This window comes from Colletotrichum fioriniae, assembly GCF_027942845.1.
Source record: "Colletotrichum fioriniae strain IMI 355084 chromosome Unknown scaffold_19, whole genome shotgun sequence".
Taxonomy (NCBI): Eukaryota; Fungi; Ascomycota; class Sordariomycetes; order Glomerellales; family Glomerellaceae; genus Colletotrichum; species Colletotrichum fioriniae.
Genome location: NW_027076855.1, coordinates 270,243 through 291,607, shown reverse-complemented (window position 1 = coordinate 291,607; position 21,365 = coordinate 270,243). Strand labels below are relative to the sequence as shown.

Genomic DNA, 21,365 nt, shown 5'->3' with positions numbered 1-21,365 from the left:
GTTTCCGGACCTGGCGAACGAAACCACGGAGAACTAGTATGGACGCTGAGATAATCGTGACGTTTGGTTCTGCCATGGACCATACCCAGTAGATTGCTTGGTTGTATAAATCTGATAAACAAATCGACATCAGCGCATGCTAGTGTTCAACACGGAATGAACCCCTTACAATCAGGAGATCTCACGTTGATCAGCATGTAACCCTGGACAGCTTTCATAACCCCTGTAACACCTGCTAGGATTCCCATGCTTAAAGCCACTGCTTCACTTATCCTCTCTGACTGTTTCATCTGTAGGTTGAAGATCATCTTCCAAGGTAGAAGAGCAAGAACGATGTCGCAAATCGCCGAGTATACTGCAGCAGACAAATCAGACTTAGATACCACTGCCAGACATGATTGAAACTCACATGCACTGAAGACAGTGAATGCTACCGACTGGTCTAATCGCCAGCATCTATCCCCTCCGATATGTCCTTGGTCTGGTGCACCGCAGATAGCCTGCCACGTTGCGATGATGTGTATCGCAAATTGTAGGTTCATCGTAATGATAACGCCCCATATGAGCTTGGCTTCCCAACCCCCGGGCATCAACCGCAACAGTATGATTCCAAACGATGTCTTCGTTAGCCCTAGAGCGACAGATTGAAGGTTATGATGGGTTCGGGCAATGGTGATCTTCAGCAGGTTTCCTCGAACAAGAAACACAGCCATCAACCAGGACACGTTTGCTGATGCTACAAGCAAGAAGAGCCATCCCGCAACGAGCACCCAGTCGTCTGCTTGTAGCCCGATCTCAGTGCTTCGAAGCCGGCTATAGACTCGGAGGGCGAGGAAGACAGTTGATAGAAAGAGCATCTAAGATCGAGGAGTTTGTTAGAATAGGTACACAACTCAAATCAGGCGGCCTTGGACCCTTAGTTTCGCAAACTTGACTTACCACCCATGTTGTTGCATGGACAAGCACCAAGAGATCGCTGTTGGTCCACGCCATGACGATGACAATCAAATGGAGATCTGAGCAGGTGGCTTTAAACCACCGAGATTCTTCCAAAGCCCATCGGAAATCCGAAGGGGAGGTCTTTCTCAGGAAATCTGACCCAGATTTGAACCAGGGCATGGTAGGCAGTTATGTAAGGCCAGGATGCCAGTCAGCAGGCTACTGCACCGGCTCTCTAAAGTTCATGCTAAGTTGCTTACCAAGGTCTACTCCTGGTACCACATTCTGTAGACCGAGTCGTATCTCCAAGTTGGTCCTGGCCGGGCATTGCGGAGGTATGAGCCGACCCTCGTCGTGTCTCTTGGCAAAATCCGCATAATGACCATATCAAGCAAAGTCCGAGGAAGTATCCGGAATTGTATGCGGCGCTGCGGCGCAGCTCGGTCTACTACGAGCCTTCGACCAACGACAAACTACGATATTCACCCGCCTCCAGGGTCCTGGGTACCGTTCCGACTTGGCAGAAATTCGTCAAGACCTGGAGTCGTCCAGCTGCATACAAGCGACATTGCGTTTCATAATCGCTAAAGAACCAATCGAGGATTTCTACGCTGTGCCGCATGTATGCCCCAAATAAAGATACCATTGACCAAAGAACTGAAGATGCGAGACCGAGCTATTCCAGGGACTGGTGGATGATGAGATGAGATTAGCCGGAATGATGGTCTAAAGGCCTATTCTGTGATGTCCTCCGTGCCGCGTATTGGTCCCGATGTGTGACTGGTGGCTTCAGTGCCAATGGTCTGCGATCTTCCTGCACTTAGAGATCGCAAAGCGGACTTCAGACTGGAAGGAGGGAGAGACTCAGAGAGCAGTAACGAAGTAAGGCGGATGCATTTCTATCTGGCATTGAGCATGCTGTAAGTAAATAAAGACTCGGGGCCCAGCGTTCGCAACACAGAGTAGGCTGTAGTATCAGCACCAAACTACCCTCTCCCTTTATTCTCTTTTGGTGTTTTTCGCCCGAGTCATTCCTTTATCCACCATGGTTCTGAAGGGGTATCTTGGCATAGCTGCCTTACTCGGGCTATTCAGCCAAGTTTTGGCTCAGTTAAACACCACATCATCCGGGTTCAAAGCTGTAAGTTCTCTCACTGGCGGGATATCTCTGCTCTCTGTTGCGACGAACCTGCACCGTGGCCACTGCCTCCTCTTTTGCACGTCAGATACTGATTGAACTTAAAGTGTGATGCCCTCTTTGATGCCGGGCCTGGGGATATTCTCGTCTTTCCGACCGACATTGCCTACACTGAGAGTACCTCGACGTACTATTCGTCAGAGAATCGTCGACTTCGACCCTACTGTATCGTTCAGCCGCGCTCGACCGAAGATGTTTCCTCCACCATCAAAGCTCTGGGTGGCGTAAGCGGTGCTGGGAACTGGGACGTTGCTATTCGTTCTGGTGGCCACAGTGACTACGACAACAACGCTGCTCACCGAGGAGTCACTATCGATCTCACATTCTTCAACTCTACTGAGCTTGTAAAGAGTAGTTGTTTCAATGGTACTGCGAATTGGATAGGCCGAAGTGTTCTGACCAAGGTAAGTAAACCTCTGTTGTGATTTTGCAGAGTGACGAGCTAATACCGGGAAGAACATCGCGCAGATCCGCCCTGCTGCCCGTTGGGGCAACGTCATGACCTACCTCGAGCCATACAATTTGGGAGTAACAGGTGGACGATCTGGTCACGTCGGCGTTGGTGGCCTGCTAGTGTCTGGCGGTGCTTCCCACCACACGCAGCTTTATGGCTTTTCATGCGACAATGTCGTCGGCTACGAGGTTGTCCTCTCCGATGGATCGATAGTCGAGGCTAATATAGAGGAGAACACAGACCTGTTCAAGGCTTTGAAGGGTGGCGGAAGCAACTTGGGCATTGTCACTCGTTTCGACCTCAGAACCTTCACCATACCCCCTACTGGTGCCTATGGCGGCCTACTCTTTGCATCCTGGAGCGACTTGAGCGTCGTGGTTGACCAGTTTGTCAGCTATGCCAGCTCAATTGGTTCCGGCAGCCCCGACCACGAGTTTGTTGTCTATCGATCCGACGCTGGTAATCTGGCTGTGATGGCCATGGCAGTCAGCACTGACGGCAACGAGAACTCGACAACGTTTGCTCCTTTCAATGACATTACCTTGACGAGAGACGTGAGATCCAAACAACCTCTCAGTAAGATTGCAGCGACCATTGCTGACACCGGTGGTTCGCATTACATCCCTTTCTCTCTGTCCATTCAGGCCACTGCGGAAATCATGAACAAAGCTGCGGAAATCTTCGTGGCTTTGACACAAGAATTCGACGCCACCAGTGTTCCGGTTTCCGTCAATTTCGTCTTCCAGCCCCTCCCTAAGAACCTTGCCGCCGTCACGCCCGGTAACAACATACTAGGCTTCGACGAAAACCTACCCTCCGACTCGATTCTCTTCGAGGCTAGAGGTACCCTAGCAGCCACTGATGCAGAGTATGGAGGCGTTGTTGAGAATATGATGGGCAGAGCCATCGAGGAACTCAGAGCATACTCCGCTTCCCTTGAAGGCTACTCGACCTTCCTATACATGAATTATGCCAACCCAGAACAAGACGTTCTCGGATCATATGGTGCAGACAATGTCCAATTCCTGAAGGATAATCTTGATATGTATGGAGGAGCAGTTGCTCTCGAATGTCACCGTTGTGTCCCATGTCAACATTGTCATGAATATCTGCGACAGTGTCTGAGCCAAATATCTGCTTCGATATGCTTCGATCGAAGGCTTGGATGATGTTGTGATAACAGTCGTTTCTAGGGAAGTCGACAAATATGGCCAGTTCTGTCTTTCTGACCTTAGCAATGGCTACCTTAGACACAGCCCCTGCTACTGCGCTGTTAAGGTCATGATATGCGACGTCCTCCCAGATATCCTGGAGGTACGTTCGCATATCACACCACTCCGACCTGAAGGCACTGGCGGCCATGCTGTATTCGTCCATGAGATCCTCGTCAGCTTCAAAAATGCGGTAGCTGTCGAGGGGTGCTTCCTTGTCAGACCCTGATGTGTGTATTTTCTTCGATCCTTTGCTTTTGGCCTTGCTCTTCTGGTTCTTCTTTCCTTTGTTGAACCTTTTCTTCTTGTTTTGGATGACACTCTGGCCCTCATTGCCACTCTCAGATTCTGGTTCACTCGTCTGCTCATCTTCGCCGAGGTCCAGGGCGCTAAAAATGTTGTAAAAAATGAAATCCTCGACAGCCTCTGCAACCTTCTTGAACTGGATGGCTTGGGCCCCCGGGCCCTTGACTGGCTTGCCTGGCGAATTGTCCGGGGTAGCCCCTGGCCGAGAGAGCCAGGCCTCCCCCCCAAGGGTGATAAAGACGCTGACGAGAGTATCGATAAAGTACCGATGATTGTTGTTGCTTGCTTCAATCCTGGCATCGGGATTCATAGAGACAATGGATACCCATGAGTCGTAATGGGCGGTTCTTGCGCGAATGACAGAGCGAAGCCAATAGAAGACTTTAGAGGGAACTTCGACCTGACCAGCCACAATGAGGGTCGCCATCGATGACAAGTCTTTAACTCGGATATGAGTCGATTTGTAAATCTCCTGAGTGAAAGCTTCACTAGAGTTTATGACGTTGTTGGTCTTGTTCCTCATCCAGGAAAGAAGCAGATTGGTGTCGCGCTTGTATCCAAGGTATGACTGTCGTGAAGCCATCACCACAGTAGTCCCACTGTTATCTGGCAGAAAAGGAGTAGCCATTATCAACTAGCTTGGTCAGTAAGTCTCGTAAATTGATGTTCCAGGAGACTCACATGTTTGTAGCCGGGTAGGTTTTGAAGCCTGGAAGATGATCAACACGGATAACAAAACGAGAAATTCTACAAGACCTCTACGATAGAGCGAGGAAAGAGATAATTAAATAAATGACAGGACCAACGGGTGGACGAATTTTTTCTTGGGGTCAAGCAAAGAGATGCAGGGAGTATCTATTCTAAGAACTGAGAGAGAGTTAGGGGATAAGTTTGACATTGTAAGTAATTCGTTTGAGGGAGATTACTTTTGAAGTCTTGAAATAGGAACGAAAGGGCGGGGTTTTCATCTACTTGTTAGCAATACAGGTAATGAATGTGCCCAAAAGCGGTCTGCAGATTTGTCTTCACGCAGGAGGGAATCCCTGGGCGATTTCGTTTCACTACAGCACCGAAGGGAAGACCGCATAGGGAAATCGAGGCTTTGATGATAGTTATTACTTGAGAGCAAACGTATCGAAGAACCCTTGAAGCATTTGGTCCGAGAACCATTGTTATTGCTACAATATAATGCAAGATGAGAGGTACAATGTATGTGGGCCCAGTGAACAGGATGAACGGCGTCTACCCAAAGCCGGAACTATTATTGATTCCCAACAGCAGCCCCTTAAGAGGAATATCTGTCAATGTCCCGATTCTTAGAATGGAGCATGGCCGTGGGCAAGTGACGGCCATAGTCCCAACGGTAGTATCGTTGACCGATAAAAGTACTGCTTAGACTCACATTAATATCACTGAAGGAACTCAACTGGAAGTAAACGCGAATGATGCGGCCGAAAACGCTGCCGGCATTGACGAGAGTCGTCAATGCCTAGTCTGCGTTGCCGGTTTCTCCCTTACTTGCTGAAATGACACAAAAGACGCGAGGGGCGTAAGCAATTCATACTCCATGAAAAGATTCCCTCACATTAAAACAAGAAGTCATGTCCTCGAGCAAGTAAGAGTCTGGCCAGCTAGTAGCGAAGACTTTGCTGCAAGGCAGACGCGTTCGTAGACATAGGATCTTGGTCAAGATCGCAACTTCGCAAGTACGAGATGGGCATGTTAAAGCCAAGAGGGGCGTACTTCGAGCAACCCCGAGCTTTTGCAATTCTGCACAAAATAAAGAGAAAAACAATGCCCGCAATCGAGCCGCTGGTTGCTACGATTCCCGGAGCCAGAACCCGTCTGTTGTTGAACCAAAGCCCATTGAAAGCAAAGGCAAGGGGTATCCATCAAAGACGCGCCATGACCAGCCAGGGCCCGCGAGGTCAGATTCAGTCGATAGTAGGCTGTTTTCAGTTCGTCAGTGTCTTTGTCTCTTTGAGACAGGCATTACGTTGTAATTCGCTGTCGCAGAAACTCAAGACGACAAAACTGCCGACCATGATGATGCTGCTAACAGCAACTTGAACGCGATGCCCATGTTCGTCAACCATGGGTCCTACCGAGATGCCAGCCAAGTAGGTAATAACCAGGTAAATAATGAAAACCGAGTGTCAATCTGAGAAGGCGTGTACGCTTGAAGTTGTTGCTTGGAGAGGTAAGACTCAAAGGCTACGGCTGTGTTTAGCAGATCGAGAAATGAAAACTATCGCGCAGACTGCCGAAAACACCACGCCCCATCCTTTAACTCCGCTTTCCGATTATTTTGATTCCTTTGTTGGCAGTGAATGTCGCCAGTTTGGTGTTGCTTTTGGCACCGGCCTCTTTACGGCTTGCTGCATTACTACCATTCGTGTTGTCGCCGGACGTCGCAGTTCGGCGGGTGACGTCCAGCGGCTGCGAGAATAATTCAATCATACCCAACAGCTAGCAGATCTTGTCGTAAACTCCGTGAAACAACGGTTAGGGTTTAGTCAGTCTGTTGCGTACTGCCCTGTAGGAAAGATCATCGTAGACGAAATCGAGAACCATGCGGGCCAGTTACTTAGTGCAACGAAGTAAAACTCCATGCAGATATTTGCAGTGACGATCGCAACGAGAGAATGCAATCGCTTTTGGTGGAGGTGACAGAAGCGATGACTAAAATACTGAGGGACATGATCAACGGGTAAGAGATCAAATAAGTCGGGGTCCAAGGAACTTATTTCCCGCCCACTGCCACGGAGATCCACACCAAAGTATCATGGCTCCCGCCGTATTTCCCCGCACTTTTCCCTATTAGGAACATGTTCCAACTTCCGAGCCCATCGATGTACACTCACCAACATTTCTCCAGCCGTGATCCCGGGCAGACCGTTGTCAGCTTTTGCAAATCATGCAGCTTTCTATCATTCCGCGGTTGATGTCTAAGGCTAGCTAGTCAAGCTCGAGATCATACTTTTGCTTACTTACTCTGTAGAAGAGGCTGGATTTCAAAGCAACAATAGGACTAGCGACCAAGTCATGAAGAGCACTATATAACTCGCGATTCCAACTCAAGCTGAAAAACTTACTAAGTATTTTACACCACATCCAGCTCGGTCAACAGTTGTCCGCTTGAAACTAATAATTTAATCATCTACGAACCGCATCAAGTTCTAGATTACTATGGCTATCATTGCTATTGCAGGCGGCACGGGGGCGGTAGGCAAGACTATCGTCGAGGGCATCGTTGCTCACGGCGGCCATAGCGTCTTCGTTCTCTCGAGAACGGTCAGTATCTACGGGATCACCTGGTCCATCTCATCAAGGTATTGACCAACACTTCATTGCACAGAGCCGAGAACCAAGGGATGGGGTACAGTTTCTCGCTGTTGATTACCAGGACGTGGAAGGAATCAGCAAGATCTTGCAAGAGAACCAAATTGACACTGTCATTTCCGCCATGGGTGTTGTCACGCCGGAGACCAACCAGGCTCAAATTAATCTAGTCAAAGCATCGAACACGTCCAGCTCGACGCGCCGCTTCATCGTCAGTGCGTATGACATGCTGCACACAAGGGAGTATGGTTACGCCTCCCGTCAACCTTCATGACAGGTGGATGCTAACAATGACCTAGCCAGATTTCGCATTATCCTCTCGCCCAATACGCGTTTGAGGCAATCGACGAGCTCGATAAGACAGATATCGAGTACACTCGAGTTGTGAACGGCTTCTTCTTGGATTGTTTTGGCATGCCACACTACAAGACGCATCTCCACCCATGGGTCAACTTCGTCAACTTGGAGAAGAAGTGGGCTGTAATTCCTGGCGACGGCTCAGCCAGGGCCAACTTCATCACAACGCAGGATATGGCAAAGTACATCGCCCGCCTGGTCGGTCTTGACAAGTGGTCCAAAGTAAGCAGCATCGTGGCTCAGAACTACTCGATTTCTGAGATACTCGAATTGGCGGAGAAGACACGAGGTGAGATCAAGTCTTTATGAAACATGCGTGAGTCCAGGATTCGTACTGACAGAAAACTGCATGCAGGCCCCGCATTCAGGGTCGCTTATGATGACTTGGAGAAGCTAAAGTCGGGAAAGATTTCTTTCATTGAGGATTTCCCTGATTTCGAGCTCAGCCGCGAAGAGTCGGAGGCCCTTTTTGCCAAGGTCCACTACTACGCCGGCATCGGCAAGTTTCTTGTTCCTACCGAGGACACTTTGAACTCCAGGTTCCCAGACATTGTTCCGAAAACAGCTGCTCAAGTCCTTGAGGAGTCATGGCAAGGTAAATGAGACAGTTGCGGGCAGTGGGTCGTGAAGCTCAGTGTCAATGACGAGGAGAAAAGGCATGTCCGCCGAGTTTTTGGGCGGTTCTCCTCTGGGAAACCAATCGGTATATTTTTCATCTGCTTTTCGATACTCGTCAACTTGATCAATTCCCCGTGATTAGTCCTGGCATACTGCCAAGGTGCTTCTCACACATCTTCCTGTATTCTCTTGCAGATCTCCATCGCATACTGAGCTCATCCAAGAACTTCGTTAAACTCAGTACGTCAGATTGGTATGATTGGCTGCTAGCTCCATCTTCTGAGAGTCGGTAGAGGTTAGATGATGCATTATACACGGCATCAAGTATGAACGGTGATATGATACCCAGATTTCCGATGGAATCTTTCCCATCAAATAATTGGTTGTAGAGTGCTTTCGAAATGTTTCGTATGTCCAGACTCGCCTGCCATACAACTCTTGCTGAGCATCTCTGTATCTTCTTCATTTCGTGACTCTCTGATTCGTCCCCATGATGGGGCTTCAGTAGATATTTGCCGTCTGTGGTAACCTTCGCGCGCAAGGTGAGCTTTTTGACGCAAAGGAACAGAGCCGAGCGAGCGGCGAAGCGAGGTCCGATCAGTCGAAGAGCAAGGTCGGTGCCATTTGGAGACTTTGACTCCTGGTCGACGGTATCAATCCATTCTAGAATTTTCTTAGAATGACTGACGGTATCTTCAATGTGAACCTGATCGAGTGTGCCCTCAATGCGAGATAGTACAAGTGCGCTGTCAATCAAGAGGGCGGCTTCGCAGAGTCGTGAGAACCCGGAGTGTTCTGTAGATATTACCGGCCGCCAGTCGTACTCAAAGTCCCCGAGGACATCATAGTCGAGAGATTCCTATTACAAATTAGCCCATGAGCAAACGAAATGCAGCACTGTTCTTCAAGGTCAAGTGCTCGTTAACAAGTACCAACCCATTTGTCGTCATGCATCGGAAGTTTAATGTCTTCCTGAGGTCTTGATATTGCACATGGACGCTTGCTTCCGACAGACATAAGTCTGTCAAGTATAAAGACGGCCCACCATGATCTCCTTCTTTCTTCCTCGTCCGTTTCGAACCATTGTCGCTGTTCAGTTAATGCCAGTTTCATCATGGATAAATACTGTGAGAGCGTCAAAGGATCCGAAGACTTACAGGCTTTCTTAGCGCAACGGTGTCTATTGATCCATGGAAAGCCGTTTCTCTTGTTGCCCAGGATACGCCCACAAGCTCAATGTACCGAGTACATAATCCAATGCTCACCCATGCGGCAGGGTAGACCGCGTGACAGTATTCGTAAAGTGTAACAAGGATCATTGCCTGAAGAACTGGCAGTGACACAACTCCTCTAGCCACGATTGTGTCCAAAAAGCCTTTGGTCTGGTTATAAAGGTAGCCGCAAGTGTCGTCGTCGGGGTCGGATGTCATGAGTCTCATTGCCAGAGCAAGCGCGACTATGTCCGGCTCACAATTTTCAGCAAATGGAGCTTGCAATCGCTTCTTGGCGGATAGGAACCGAAACCAGATGTGAACGGTGTTGAAATACTCGTCGCAGGAGTTTTTGACGTTGTCGCTCTCATTGACGACCGATAGGATGGCCTTTCAGTTGTCTATGATATTAGATGTTAAACTACGTGGGAACTAAGCTGTGAGCCTTACCTCAGGTACTGAGAAATTTGGTCGGTACAGCTCTTCAAGTAAGGCCTCAGTATGGAATCGATCGCCGTCGAGAAAAGCCGAAGCTGGAAAGGCACTGTCGATATGTACATGTAGGGACTGTGTCTCCCTACGCAAGGCGCTTAGCGAAGATCTACTATCCGGATCATCAGTGATATGCATTTCATCCGATGGCGTCAGCATAAGCACTTCGTCCTGTTCATTGGGAAGATGCCTGTGGTTGCTGAATTGTTTCTCAATCGCATCGACTCGAGCTTGCAGAGCGGCAAAGTCCACGGCACTAGGCGGGCGATCCGACTCATGTTGTGAGCCATGGAGTCGACGAACTTGGTGGGGACGATCATCGCGAGGAAGCTCATCGTCGCGCCGCCTTTTGTCGCCCACTCTTGCGACTATGTTGCTGTCAGACGACATGGCGAGACTACTATAAGATGTCGTGCAATCGACGTCTCGCTATGAGATGGTGATGTAGTTGCTCTGGGGAAAGGGAGAAATTAAGAAGGGTGATTAGTTGGCACCCCTTGGCTGTAGCGTTAAAAGGCAATAGGCACTTGCGCCTCAGCCACTGCCGACCTGGGGTGTCTCGAAAAGTGTGGCTGGACAAGGTCATAACACATCCAAGAGGACTCGCAACGAGCCTCTTTGCTCTCTCCATTTCTCCCTTGGAGTATTCCTAAAAATCTGAAAACGCACTTCTGAAGCTACTGAGACCCGAACGAAACATAAAAGCGAGAAAGACCTCAGGTGGGGAACGTAGAGTTGCAAATTTGCCTAATTGGGATAAAAGGTGAAGCACTTGATCATAGCCCTCCGTACGTCTATGGATTAACAAAGGTGAACATGTTTTGGCCAGACGCAAGCAAAGGTGAAGTTCCTCACAAAAACAAGGAAAATGACAACACTGCCTACTACTTTTGCTCATCTGCATTTCTTCTTGAAAACTCTATAAAGTCAACTTTGTGCGCAATCCGGTCAACTTGTCCTCTTCCTCCCGCACAAATAAAATATCAATCGTACCAAAAGTACACCACTACACACGAGCAACGATTTCCAAACACACACAATTTCCGCATCACAAGCCACAGTGACTATCATTCTCACAGCAAACAGCCAATTCAAAGTGAAGTAAGCAAAGCGCAAAGCAAAGAGAGACCTTGGTTCTTTGATGTTGATTCTGTTACTCAGCTACTTTTGGACTCCCTCCACAATGTGTCAAAACATGTACTACACGTTCGATTGTGGCCATCGTATCGGACACATTGCCGTCCTTCGCTGCGACAAATGTGTCACATCTGGTTTCGATTGCTAGTATCGCGAGACCTGTGAGGATGAGAAGCTGCCTGGAGGAGCGGGCTTATGTCGCGACTGTAGACTAGCCCCTTCCGCCGAAAGCGCGCCTGCGCCAAGCGAAGACAAAACGCCTGAAGGGTTCTGGAAGAAGACAGGGCAGATGCTCGCTACTACGGTTGGAGCGATCAAACCGTCGACGAAGCAAGGATTGTCTGATAGTTGCGACGTGATATTGGATGGCTCGGCTCTCTGAAGGAAGCTGAAAATTTAAGTTTGTCGCTGGTTTTCACAGTGGAACATTTCTACAGCGACGCGTTGGTTTGGATCGTGACGAGAGCGAAAGAAGATGACTGCAGCACTTTTGTCGTATCATTTTGGTAGCAACTAAGGAATCGACGCTCGCCGTCACAATGTGATGCAGCAACGCCAGAGCTTGTGGTGCCAATGCGTGACTCGTGAAATCTATAACCTCGATCTGATGGGCTTCCCATCGAGCTCAGCCTCGGCTTTCTTTCTGGAGTCTTCCCAGAAGTTGGTTTTCGCAGATCCCATGGCCGCCCATATATCTAATAGCTTGTCGTCGAAAGGTGGCAAGATGCGACCTGTCGTTCCCGGCGCGGGATCCCCTGCCACCGACCTGAAGTACTCAAACACCTCTTTGTAGAATGGCGCAATGGTGTAATAGTCTTTACCTCCACTAAACTCGGCAACACGGTCCTTCTCCCATGCCTTCTGTTCCTTCTTTGATGGTAAGGGGTTGCCCCTGCCTGCCAGAAGACGAGATACCGCGACTGCTTGCCATTCGAAAAGGCGGAAAGTGAAGCCACCTCCACACTGCACCGTGTCTGTCAGCATCGTCGTCTCATACGAAACAGAATTCAGTAACTTACCATTCCTAAGAAGGCAAGAGTTGGATCTTCAATATCCCAAGTGTGGAAGTAGACTCCCGATAACCTACGGTCAACTTGACGTATGCGTTCTTGTACCTCCGGCAAGAAGGGGAAGCTAAAAGTGAAACCAGTCCCGAAGACCACATAGTCTACGCCTTCAACTACGGTTCCGTCCTCGAAGGTGATGGCGCCAGTATCTGAGTCGAACTTGATGATCTGCTTCTGGACAGAGATATGGGGGTGCGTGAAAGGGGCCCAGCCAAAGTGAGGAAGAGGCTCTCCGCGAAGTGAAGCATAGACCGGGTGTTGGGCAACCGGCAGAAACTCGTGTAAGATTTCGTGCGACGATACTGAGCCTCCCACAACGATCACTTTCTGTGGGTACGATAAGCGTCTGACCTCAACTGGGTGGTCGGGATATCGACTTACCTTTCCCTTATACTTATCAGAATCTCTGAAGTGCTTGCTGTGCACAATACGGCCAGGAAACCTCTCGTCGTATTCCGTGATTCCTTCGATATTCGGAAGCCAGGGTACGTTGTAATGCCCAGTTGCTACAATGAGGGCATCAAATCTCTCTTGCCACCAGTGGTTTTTTCCAGGGAGCTCTTTCCTCAGTGTAAGAACCCATTCGTCACCCTCTTTGGTTGCAAGTTCCACGGTGGTACTGAGTTCTAGCAGTTCTTTATGTCCATTACGGACAAAGATGTTTTCAACCCACTCCCGGATCTGTTCCCGGCCGCGGAAGGGAGCGTCATCACCATACTTCTCTCGAATGCGTTCAGTCAAAGTTTCCGGAAAGGGTTCAGTGGTAAAGCTCATGATCTCTGGGGTTATGTTGGTGTGGAGGTGTTCATGCTGAGCGGTATCCGAAAACCGGATCTGATGACTGTTGATGGCCTCGGACTTGGGTGTCTGGGCTGGAAGCTGAGATGGAATTGGAACGGGAGCATCGGCCTTTCCATCTAAGAGTGTTTTGAGAGATGGAATACTGGCAGGCAAGTGTGGAGTGTAGATCCTATGGTAAGAGTTAGAAGTCTTGTAGGGTTGAAGAGATGATTGTTCAGCTTACCAGGTTCCTCCTGGGATTGGTCGTCGATCGAAGACTCGGACTGTGTCAAAAGCTTGTTCCTTGACCAAGGCATCCGTAGCAATTGCGCCTGAGGGCCCAGCACCGATTACGGCCACTCTCTTAATCCTGCTCGTCATGTCGTTTGGTTTCGTCCTATAGCTCAATCCAAAGTCTGAGAGATAACGATGAAGCCAGTACTGAGTGGCTTATTAGTTGTTCAGTCACGACTTCCGGCAACTCTTGCGCTTCCGAGGCTCATATGAGACATTGGCATCCTACACACATCTACTCTTCAATTGAGTTCCGATGATTTGGCGCCAATTTATGAGGTTTCCGCACGTTAAACAATGGCGCCACGGGATGGGTGGCATTGCGTCTTGTTGGAAGTCGAGCACGCAACCCGACTTGATGTGGGTCAAAGGATGCATGTTAACCACACCAAGAGCGAAGCGATATCAGTCTTCAGAAAGCCCGTATCGGAAGGAAGCCGACTGCAGGTCCGGGATTGCATGTGGCTTTTTCATCGGTAAGCCTCCGGTTCGCGGCAGAGTTTCGCGGCTATCCGACTACACAGCACCAGTTCACATCGATATCGTCATCGTCCAATCGAATAACGGACCCATTAGATCACCAAAGGCTTCATACGATTATGGACTCAGTTGGCACTACGATATCTGTCAAAGTAAAATGCAATCTCATTTTCTCACTACAATGATTCAGTGCTAAGAAACGAAGGAGGAAATTTATCTTGATCACTTTACTCGTGCTACTCGGTGCTGGCTTCCGCAACCTCCGTCTTGATTAGAAGTAAGCCCTTGCTGGGCATACCGTCCTTGTCGAGCAACCTGACGAAGCGATATCCAAGCCTCAACCTATCCAATCGGACGCATGCCCACGCAGTCATGACATCCGGCCCGACAACGTCATTCATGACGACGAATGAGAGGAAAGCCAGCTGCGGAACAACGCCCTCGACGTTCAGGAACTCGATCACCTCGCCGCCAAAATCCGGGCTAGTGCCAGTACTCTTGCTCGTTTGGCCACTGTAGCCAATCTGTGTGACTTGCTCCCCGTCGGCATCCTCACGCACCATGGCGGACAGCGCATCTGGTTCCGTATGCAACCCAACTTTGATGTAAGGGATGAACTTTGTGGGATCATCATGTGGGTTGAGCAGAGGAAGATTCTGAGCTGCCAGCACTGTAACGGCGACTCTATCCAATTTCTTGCTCTCGATGTTGGATCCCATATCTTCGTCGTCTGACTCGCCGGTAGGGTCGCGCCGATACCCATTAGGCTTGAGGACGTACCCATTCGAACCCGCAAACATACCCTCGTTGAGAATCATGCCCACATCCCAGGACTGCCAGTTCAGGGCGACGACCTGCACGCCCGCTCGCCAAAAGATGACAGGATCAAAGTTGGACGAGTCAACCCGCATGCCGTGTGGGTAGGTTCTCATGAGGAAGTCCCTGTTGTGCGAGAACAGTGCCTTTGGCATTCTCCTCTGAATAGCAAATGCTGTCTTCTCTGAAAGGGAAAAGATGTGATTCGGCATTGATGCCTCGGCTTGCTCAAGAGACTTGAAGGCAATACCGCGCGTGTAGATGCCCAAACGGCTGAGGCGAGAGATGACCTTGGGTGGCTTGACCTTTACCGCCTTCTTCTCGCCTCCTTCTGTTGTCGTGACATCAAGGATGCTGCTGCTGTCGTCGTCTAAGCCCCCACTGACGCTTTCGGCACCGTCTTTATCCTGCGGGACATATTTGACCTTGACAAGGATCTTTCTGCGTAGCTGTTCAGGCGACGCCAGAGAAGCAGGCTCCAAGTCGGGCACGGGAAGAAGGAACTCTCCCCAAGTCTCCTCCATGATGTCGACCATAGCAGCTTGCTGTAGTGGAGTGCAGTGCACCTCCAGGCTGATAATTAGCGGCAGATCCGACGTGACAAAGGCGTATTCCTTTACGACTTGGCAAACTTCGCGGAACAGAATCTCCTTGGTGAGAGTGAAACCATGAAGGACCCGCGGCTCAGCCCCAATAATGTCCGAAAGCCTGTCATCGGCAGTCCTGCCTTCTGGATCCACGGGGTCAAACTTATTCATGATCCAACGGCCGACCTTGATGCCTAGTCTGTCTCTCCGACTGACCTTGGCCGGTGCATTGTTTGTGCCGTTCTCATCTTCTCCATCGGGGTTGAACCCGGGCTTGTATCGTTCTTCGCCATCCCAAACATCAATCTCGATGCAGCGGCATCCCCGGAGGAGGACATCCCTGTAAGCGTCGGCGCTGGAGTCGCTTGAGAGTTGGTTTCCGGTAAGATAAGTGTTGTGACTGGAGCTGATGAAGTAGCTGCTCAGCGGCCACGACAGGTCCTGAGCAGCCGCCATCTCGAGAACGTTGCCGCATGGCGAGGTGATGTATTTGATCAGCTCGAAGAGATCCAACTCGTCTTTGTCGATGAGGTAACCCGCCAGACCATTGGGATCCTCGGCTTGCACGTGCTGCATGAAAATGCTGATCTGGTCTCGTGTCCATGTGTTGTTTGCAGTGGCATATTTGTTGAAGAGTTGAGAGATGTGGCCCAAGAGAGATTCGTCTAGCTTCTCTTGAATGCCTTTGCGCTCGCCGCTTGGATGGCCACCACCGGCCCGGTGTTGCTGGAGTGGAAATTCGGTCGACATCTTGTGGTCACAACCGCAGGAAGAAGTGTACAAGGAGTAAGTTAACGTTGATTCTTGAATATTTAGTGATTAAGAAGTAACGACTATGAGGTTGTTTTAAAGCGTTGGACTAGCCATCAGAGAGAATACATTGTTTCTTAATTCTGGCTGCCTCTTTCGTCTCGTTATGTAATTGGTCTGGAGATATTACCCAAAATGGCATATATAAGAGGAGCTCCTTCCCGGTGGGAGGTTTCTCAGGCGGGGCTGAGGTGGAAATAGGGTCTCTACGGTTATTGTATTAGTGAACTTACGCATCGTCGGCCTGGCCGAAGGCTGTCTTTAGCTTTGTGGAACCTCTGTGTTTGGGCATGGAAGAGGCCAAGGCTTGCGAAGTGGAAACGGCTATCACGGCAACGCACCGACTGGACTCAGCCTCAAGTAGGTAGGAGAGAGAATATGAGCGAAAGGCTGGGGTGATGACTTCTTTAAGGAACTGGCGACCGTCACGGATTCCGGGTATCACGGACCCCGAGGACGGTATCGAGCCCCACTTCGTCAATAGATCAAACCAGAGATATCTGTAAAGACTGTATGGTCACAACGTAGAGAGTGTCCATTGCAGGGAGTCTTGTGCGGTCAACTTTTCCCGATTTGGGAAGAAATGCATTAATTCTCCTTGATCTTCGTTGCTATCGTAGACCATGCGCATAGCAGAACAACGGCCTCGGCACTCGTTTGTATCAATTCATCAATCCTTCAGGACCACCGCAACCTTCTCCCCATCATCCACCTCGACGGTCTCAATCTCAGAATGGTAGTTCTTGAACTCTCGAGTTGGCAATCGCTTCTGAAACATGTTTTCCAGCTCCAGGTAACTGCGGCCTTTCATCTCTGGGAAGCAGAAGTAGAGATAGATAGAACACAGCAGCGACGGTCCAAAGAAGACGAATGCAACCTTGCCCCCGAGATTAGCGTTGCTGGGGTTGATCAAAAACGGCATGAGCTGCGTGACAAGACATGCGGCCGCTGTGTTGCTCATCACATTGATGGAGTAGGTCTTTTGACGAAGACGAGGGGATGCAGTTTCGCCACCTACAGCATACCCGACAGCACCAATCGAAAGTTGAAACTGTGCACTGATTGTCAGCGACGAGGGAGAAATAAATCGAAGAGTAGGTTTCGCTTTGACTTGACTTACGATGAATCCCCAAAGAGCCATGAGTGCAACCATGGCAGTAAGAGCGCTTTGATTACTCTTGGGAACACCCAAACCACCAATCACTAGCAGAAGAGCGGTCATAGCAACAGTTCCCCAGACTATTAGTGGTCTGCGGCCAACTCGTTCGACTAGAAACCAAGAGCAAATATTGCCAAGCAGCTGGATGCTGTAACAAACCTGGGCAATACCGATAGGGTTGCCAACCCCAGCAATAGTGAAGAAGCTATGAGGTAATCATGTTAGTAGATGAATAATTCCCGGATGGTCTAGACTTACTATGATAGGTATCCCACAACCAGCTGAGCACCAGCAAATTGCTGGGTCAAATACACCATGCAAACGATCGTAGTCCTGCGCAAGTTGGTACCTCGGAAACAGTCCAAGTATGACGCACCACCTTGGCTCAATGCCTTTTCCTTCTCGAGTGTTGCTTCCATGATTGCTAAACTCTCTTCCACGTTGTGTCTTGGGCCGTTGAATTTGCGTAGTGACTTCCCAGCTTCCTCGCGTCTCCCTTTCATCAACAGCCACGACGGGGATTCTGGGAGTAAGATCCCTCCAAGTACCAGCATCAAGAACGGAGGGGCCAGCTGGGCGAGCACAGGCAACCTCCAGCCCCAGTCGCTCCTGATGAAGGACCCGCCGTAGCCGACCAGGGCGCAAGACCACTGTCCAATGACGATCATCGTGTTGATGAGAATGAGACATACTCCCCGTAGAGAGTCTGGGGCAATCTCAGCGACATAAACGGGTCCCAGAGCGTGGCCCAGACCATAGCCAACGGTGCTGATGAGCTTGCCGCCGAAGAGCATCAAGATTGAGTTCGCAAAGCCTTGTACGATGATCCCGGCAATGCAGAGAACACAACCACATATGACTACCATGCGACGCCCGATAATATCCGAGATAAATCCGGTACAATATGCTGCTAGGACAATACCAACAGTAGTTGAGGCATTGAGGATTTGCTGGTCTTGGGTCGGAATCTCCTTGATACCGGATGCCGTGGTCGTCCCGAAGCGGTCAAGGAAGGCAGGAATCGCGAGGATGTTGCCAACGAGTGCGAGCTCGTACCCGAAGTTGACGGGTAGAATGAAAATTAGGAGGCCTATTGATGGGACGCGGTCAGACTCGGTTTCTGCTAGCGAGGATAGTCAGTTGTGAGCAATGCTTACACCAAGCCAAGACCCTCTTGTTTTTAGACAGCTCAGCAAAGCCAGCGGGCTTCTCTGAGACCAATGCCATTGTCTTTGTATTCAATTCGTTTCCAAGTCGCGAAATGTTGTAACAAGTTCCTCGAGAGAAAGTCCAAGCTGCAAGAAGAGTGTTCAGACCCGCGCGAATGAGCGATGCCTTCCCTGAGTTGCCCTGGGATTGACGAAAAAGACTCTGAAGCCATCAGGAAGAGCCTCGATTACTTATAGCTTTGGTATTTAGTCAATATAGATCATTCCGATCCGGGGTTACTCCTTAGCCCAGATGATTGACACCGAAACCACATGTTTCCCCATGGGTTACGCCCACCTCATAGTCTCTTACCCCACAACACAATGCTACCCCCGCAGACTCCATTGCGTGGAATGGCTGTGAATGGTCAAGCTAATTCACCGCGGCGAATTATGTAGTGTTGGTCTCTGCCCACATCCTGGCCACGGAACGCGTTGGCTTGCCAATTCTTCCCCTCCTCACACTTTCCTCGGTACATCGGAGAATTACCAAAAAACTACTCATGAGAAGTCCTTGGATTTCTGTACCCGACAACTTGGTACAATGACGAAACGATCCTGCGATGGATGTAGGCGGCGGAAGGTCAAGGTATGGCAACCCAGAATCAAGTTGCAACCTGCCGGCGAACGTAAGCTAGATGCAACGTGTTGTAGTGCGATGCACAGAGCCCTCAATGCTCCAACTGTCTCATGTCGTCCATGACTTGCGAATTCACTGTTCCGGCGAAGAAACGGGGACCGCCCTTTCGGGCTCACAGAACAGATCACTCCAAGACTCGGACAAGATACAACCATCCGAATGGCGAAGATTCCACCTCACAAAGTTCTCAGGTTACAGGTTCATTCGTTACCAGCCCATTGAACGAGCATCAACCTCTCAGTTACCCTACACGACAGAGTACTTCAATCCATGCTCCATTCGACGCAGCCGTTGGCGATCTTCTCTCGGCTCTAGGGAAAGCCCTACCATATGTTCCACTAGAAGACGTGCTATCTTCCTGCATTGATCTTTATATGCAATGGGAGTTCCCAACCAGCCCCATCATCTGCGAACCAATAGTTCGGCAAATGAAGCATGCCGTGGTTCCGATTCTCCGGAGAGAAACTTCGCTACCCAGCGACTCGGTACCCAGCCATTCCAACTCAGATATTCCCACCATCCGGGCATTTGCCCTCCTTACGGCCCTCTGCGCAGTCGTTTCCTCTACCTTGCCAGTCGAAATCTTCCCTGGTGGCGCAGCACTTGCGATGCCGTTCCTCAGAACATCACGAGAGGCTCTTCGACTCTACCAAGACTACGACATTGAACACCCAGAGTCGAGCTCAATCATCATCCGTTACTTCCACTCCAACGCCTTACATGCCCTCGGCAAGACTAGTGTGTCATGGCATGCTATGGGAGAGGCACTACGACTCGTGCAAGAGATGCGGTTGTACGATGAGGAATCATTCCGTAATCTCGAGTGGCCTGAGGCCCAATTGAGGAGGAATACCTTTTGGCATCTCTACATTGGGGATAAGTCCGCCTCAATTCTCAACAAAGTTCCCATCTCGCTTCATCAGATCTGCCTGGACACTCCGATCACTACCATATTTGAGGAGACAGAGGATTGCAAACTCATTGAGGCCGGCCCTGAATCCGAAACTGCGGATTTTGAGCGCCGTTTGCGTCAGTGTTTCAACTTATGCTTCCAGCTTTGGTATACGGCTTCTGAAATGCTCGTCGACTTGAACTTCCTGTCACGACTATACGACAAAAGTAGATCGCTGCACTCGGTCACTTCGAATGATGCATCAGAGTTAAAGAAATCTACCATGCAATTGTATTTCGACTTCACCAGCTTTCTCCGGAACTGCCCAACTTGGGTTCGTGATCCCAAAACTGCGTTCTCGGGAACACTCAGCGAGGCGACAGCCCAGTTCCGCATTCGTGCAATATTTATTCAGAAAGCCAACCTGTTTGTCACCTTTCATACGTTGCGCCTGGTTCTGCTTAATCGTTTTTCAGAGCGAGGCTTCATCGAAGTTCTAGGACTGATAGACGATTCAATGATGCTTGCTATGCGCAAAGTCGAGATAGCGAGCGATCTCTTGGAGGCTGTGTCGGATATTCCCTTTGAGGCCTTACAGGCCAACGGAGAACCTTGCGTAAACACAATCATCTTGAGATTCGAGCTAACAGTAGACCAAACAGCTGACTTTTGCACAGGTTGAGAAGCTCCGACAAGTCGGCGTGGCTTTGCTTGAAATCATGCACAATGTCGGCAGCGAGGCCATATCCACTCGTGCTAGATCTCTCTTTGGCACGCTATTAGACATTCTGGCCCGGCTAAATTCGAGAATATCGGACGAGCTGAGCAATGATCGCGAGTCATGATATGGGATGGGCGTTCGTCGGCAATTTAGATCGGGGTAGTGGTGTGGTGTGCAATTCTCCGCGGCGAATTGGTCCACTTCTCCATCTCGGGCCCAGATCCCCAGAAGCTGATCGGATGTTATCACATCGGAAGGGCATGTGGCTATAAACTTGAAGCTGCTGGGACCGTAAACTTGTGTGTGCTTCATGACAGTTCAGTTTTCAGCTGTCAATCATCCGATTTATCAAAGGGTTGGTTGCAACGATGGCGACTAAGCGCACATACAACAACCCAATTGTGTCTGGATTCGCACCAGATCCCTCGGTCGTTTTCATCGATGGTGTCTTCTTTCTGGTAACTTCATCTTTCCACATCTTTCCTGGGCTACCCATTTACGCCTCAACAAACCTTCAAGACTGGAGGCATATTGGTAGGTGAAATAGCCGGAGCTCAGCTCCATGAGCATATTTACTGACACACGTCAAGGCAATGCCATCAATCGCAGGGAACAAATCTCCCTCAATCATGCAAGCACAGCAGTG

At 49.8% G+C, this 21,365-nt stretch overlaps 6 protein-coding genes across 6 annotated transcripts; 2 read left to right on the top strand and 4 right to left on the bottom strand.

The window, feature by feature from the left end:
• Positions 1 to 1,984: 1,984 nt before the first annotated feature.
• Positions 1,985 to 3,716, top strand: N0V96_011811 (uncharacterized protein; the record flags this gene model as incomplete). The annotated part of the gene is made up of 4 exons (XM_065759409.1): positions 1,985 to 2,080; positions 2,314 to 2,541; positions 2,594 to 3,607; positions 3,645 to 3,716. The coding sequence occupies 4 exons, from the start codon at positions 1,985 to 1,987 to the stop codon at positions 3,714 to 3,716; spliced, it is 1,410 nt and encodes a 469-aa protein (XP_065611973.1).
• A 137-nt stretch (positions 3,717 to 3,853) lies between these two features.
• On the bottom strand, positions 3,854 to 4,691 carry N0V96_011810 (uncharacterized protein; the record flags this gene model as incomplete). The annotated part of the gene is made up of 2 exons (XM_065759408.1): positions 3,854 to 3,856; positions 3,885 to 4,691. The coding sequence occupies 2 exons, from the start codon at positions 4,689 to 4,691 to the stop codon at positions 3,854 to 3,856; spliced, it is 810 nt and encodes a 269-aa protein (XP_065611972.1).
• Positions 4,692 to 7,297: 2,606 nt separating this feature from the next.
• On the top strand, positions 7,298 to 8,410 carry N0V96_011809 (uncharacterized protein; the record flags this gene model as incomplete). The annotated part of the gene is made up of 4 exons (XM_065759407.1): positions 7,298 to 7,402; positions 7,467 to 7,693; positions 7,750 to 8,096; positions 8,163 to 8,410. 4 exons carry the CDS (start codon positions 7,298 to 7,300, stop codon positions 8,408 to 8,410), a joined length of 927 nt encoding a protein of 308 aa, XP_065611971.1.
• A 3,446-nt stretch (positions 8,411 to 11,856) lies between these two features.
• N0V96_011808 (uncharacterized protein) lies at positions 11,857 to 13,493 on the bottom strand (the record flags this gene model as incomplete). Its single annotated transcript, XM_065759406.1, has 4 exons — positions 11,857 to 12,228; positions 12,285 to 12,659; positions 12,714 to 13,302; positions 13,357 to 13,493. 4 exons carry the CDS (start codon positions 13,491 to 13,493, stop codon positions 11,857 to 11,859), a joined length of 1,473 nt encoding a protein of 490 aa, XP_065611970.1.
• Positions 13,494 to 14,122: 629 nt separating this feature from the next.
• Positions 14,123 to 16,039, bottom strand: N0V96_011807 (uncharacterized protein; the record flags this gene model as incomplete). Its single annotated transcript, XM_053192640.2, has 1 exon — positions 14,123 to 16,039. One exon carries the CDS (start codon positions 16,037 to 16,039, stop codon positions 14,123 to 14,125), a length of 1,917 nt encoding a protein of 638 aa, XP_053049997.2.
• A 730-nt stretch (positions 16,040 to 16,769) lies between these two features.
• On the bottom strand, positions 16,770 to 18,485 carry N0V96_011806 (uncharacterized protein; the record flags this gene model as incomplete). Its single annotated transcript, XM_065759405.1, has 4 exons — positions 16,770 to 17,150; positions 17,220 to 17,463; positions 17,517 to 18,348; positions 18,416 to 18,485. 4 exons carry the CDS (start codon positions 18,483 to 18,485, stop codon positions 16,770 to 16,772), a joined length of 1,527 nt encoding a protein of 508 aa, XP_065611969.1.
• Between the last annotated feature and the right edge of the window lie 2,880 nt (positions 18,486 to 21,365).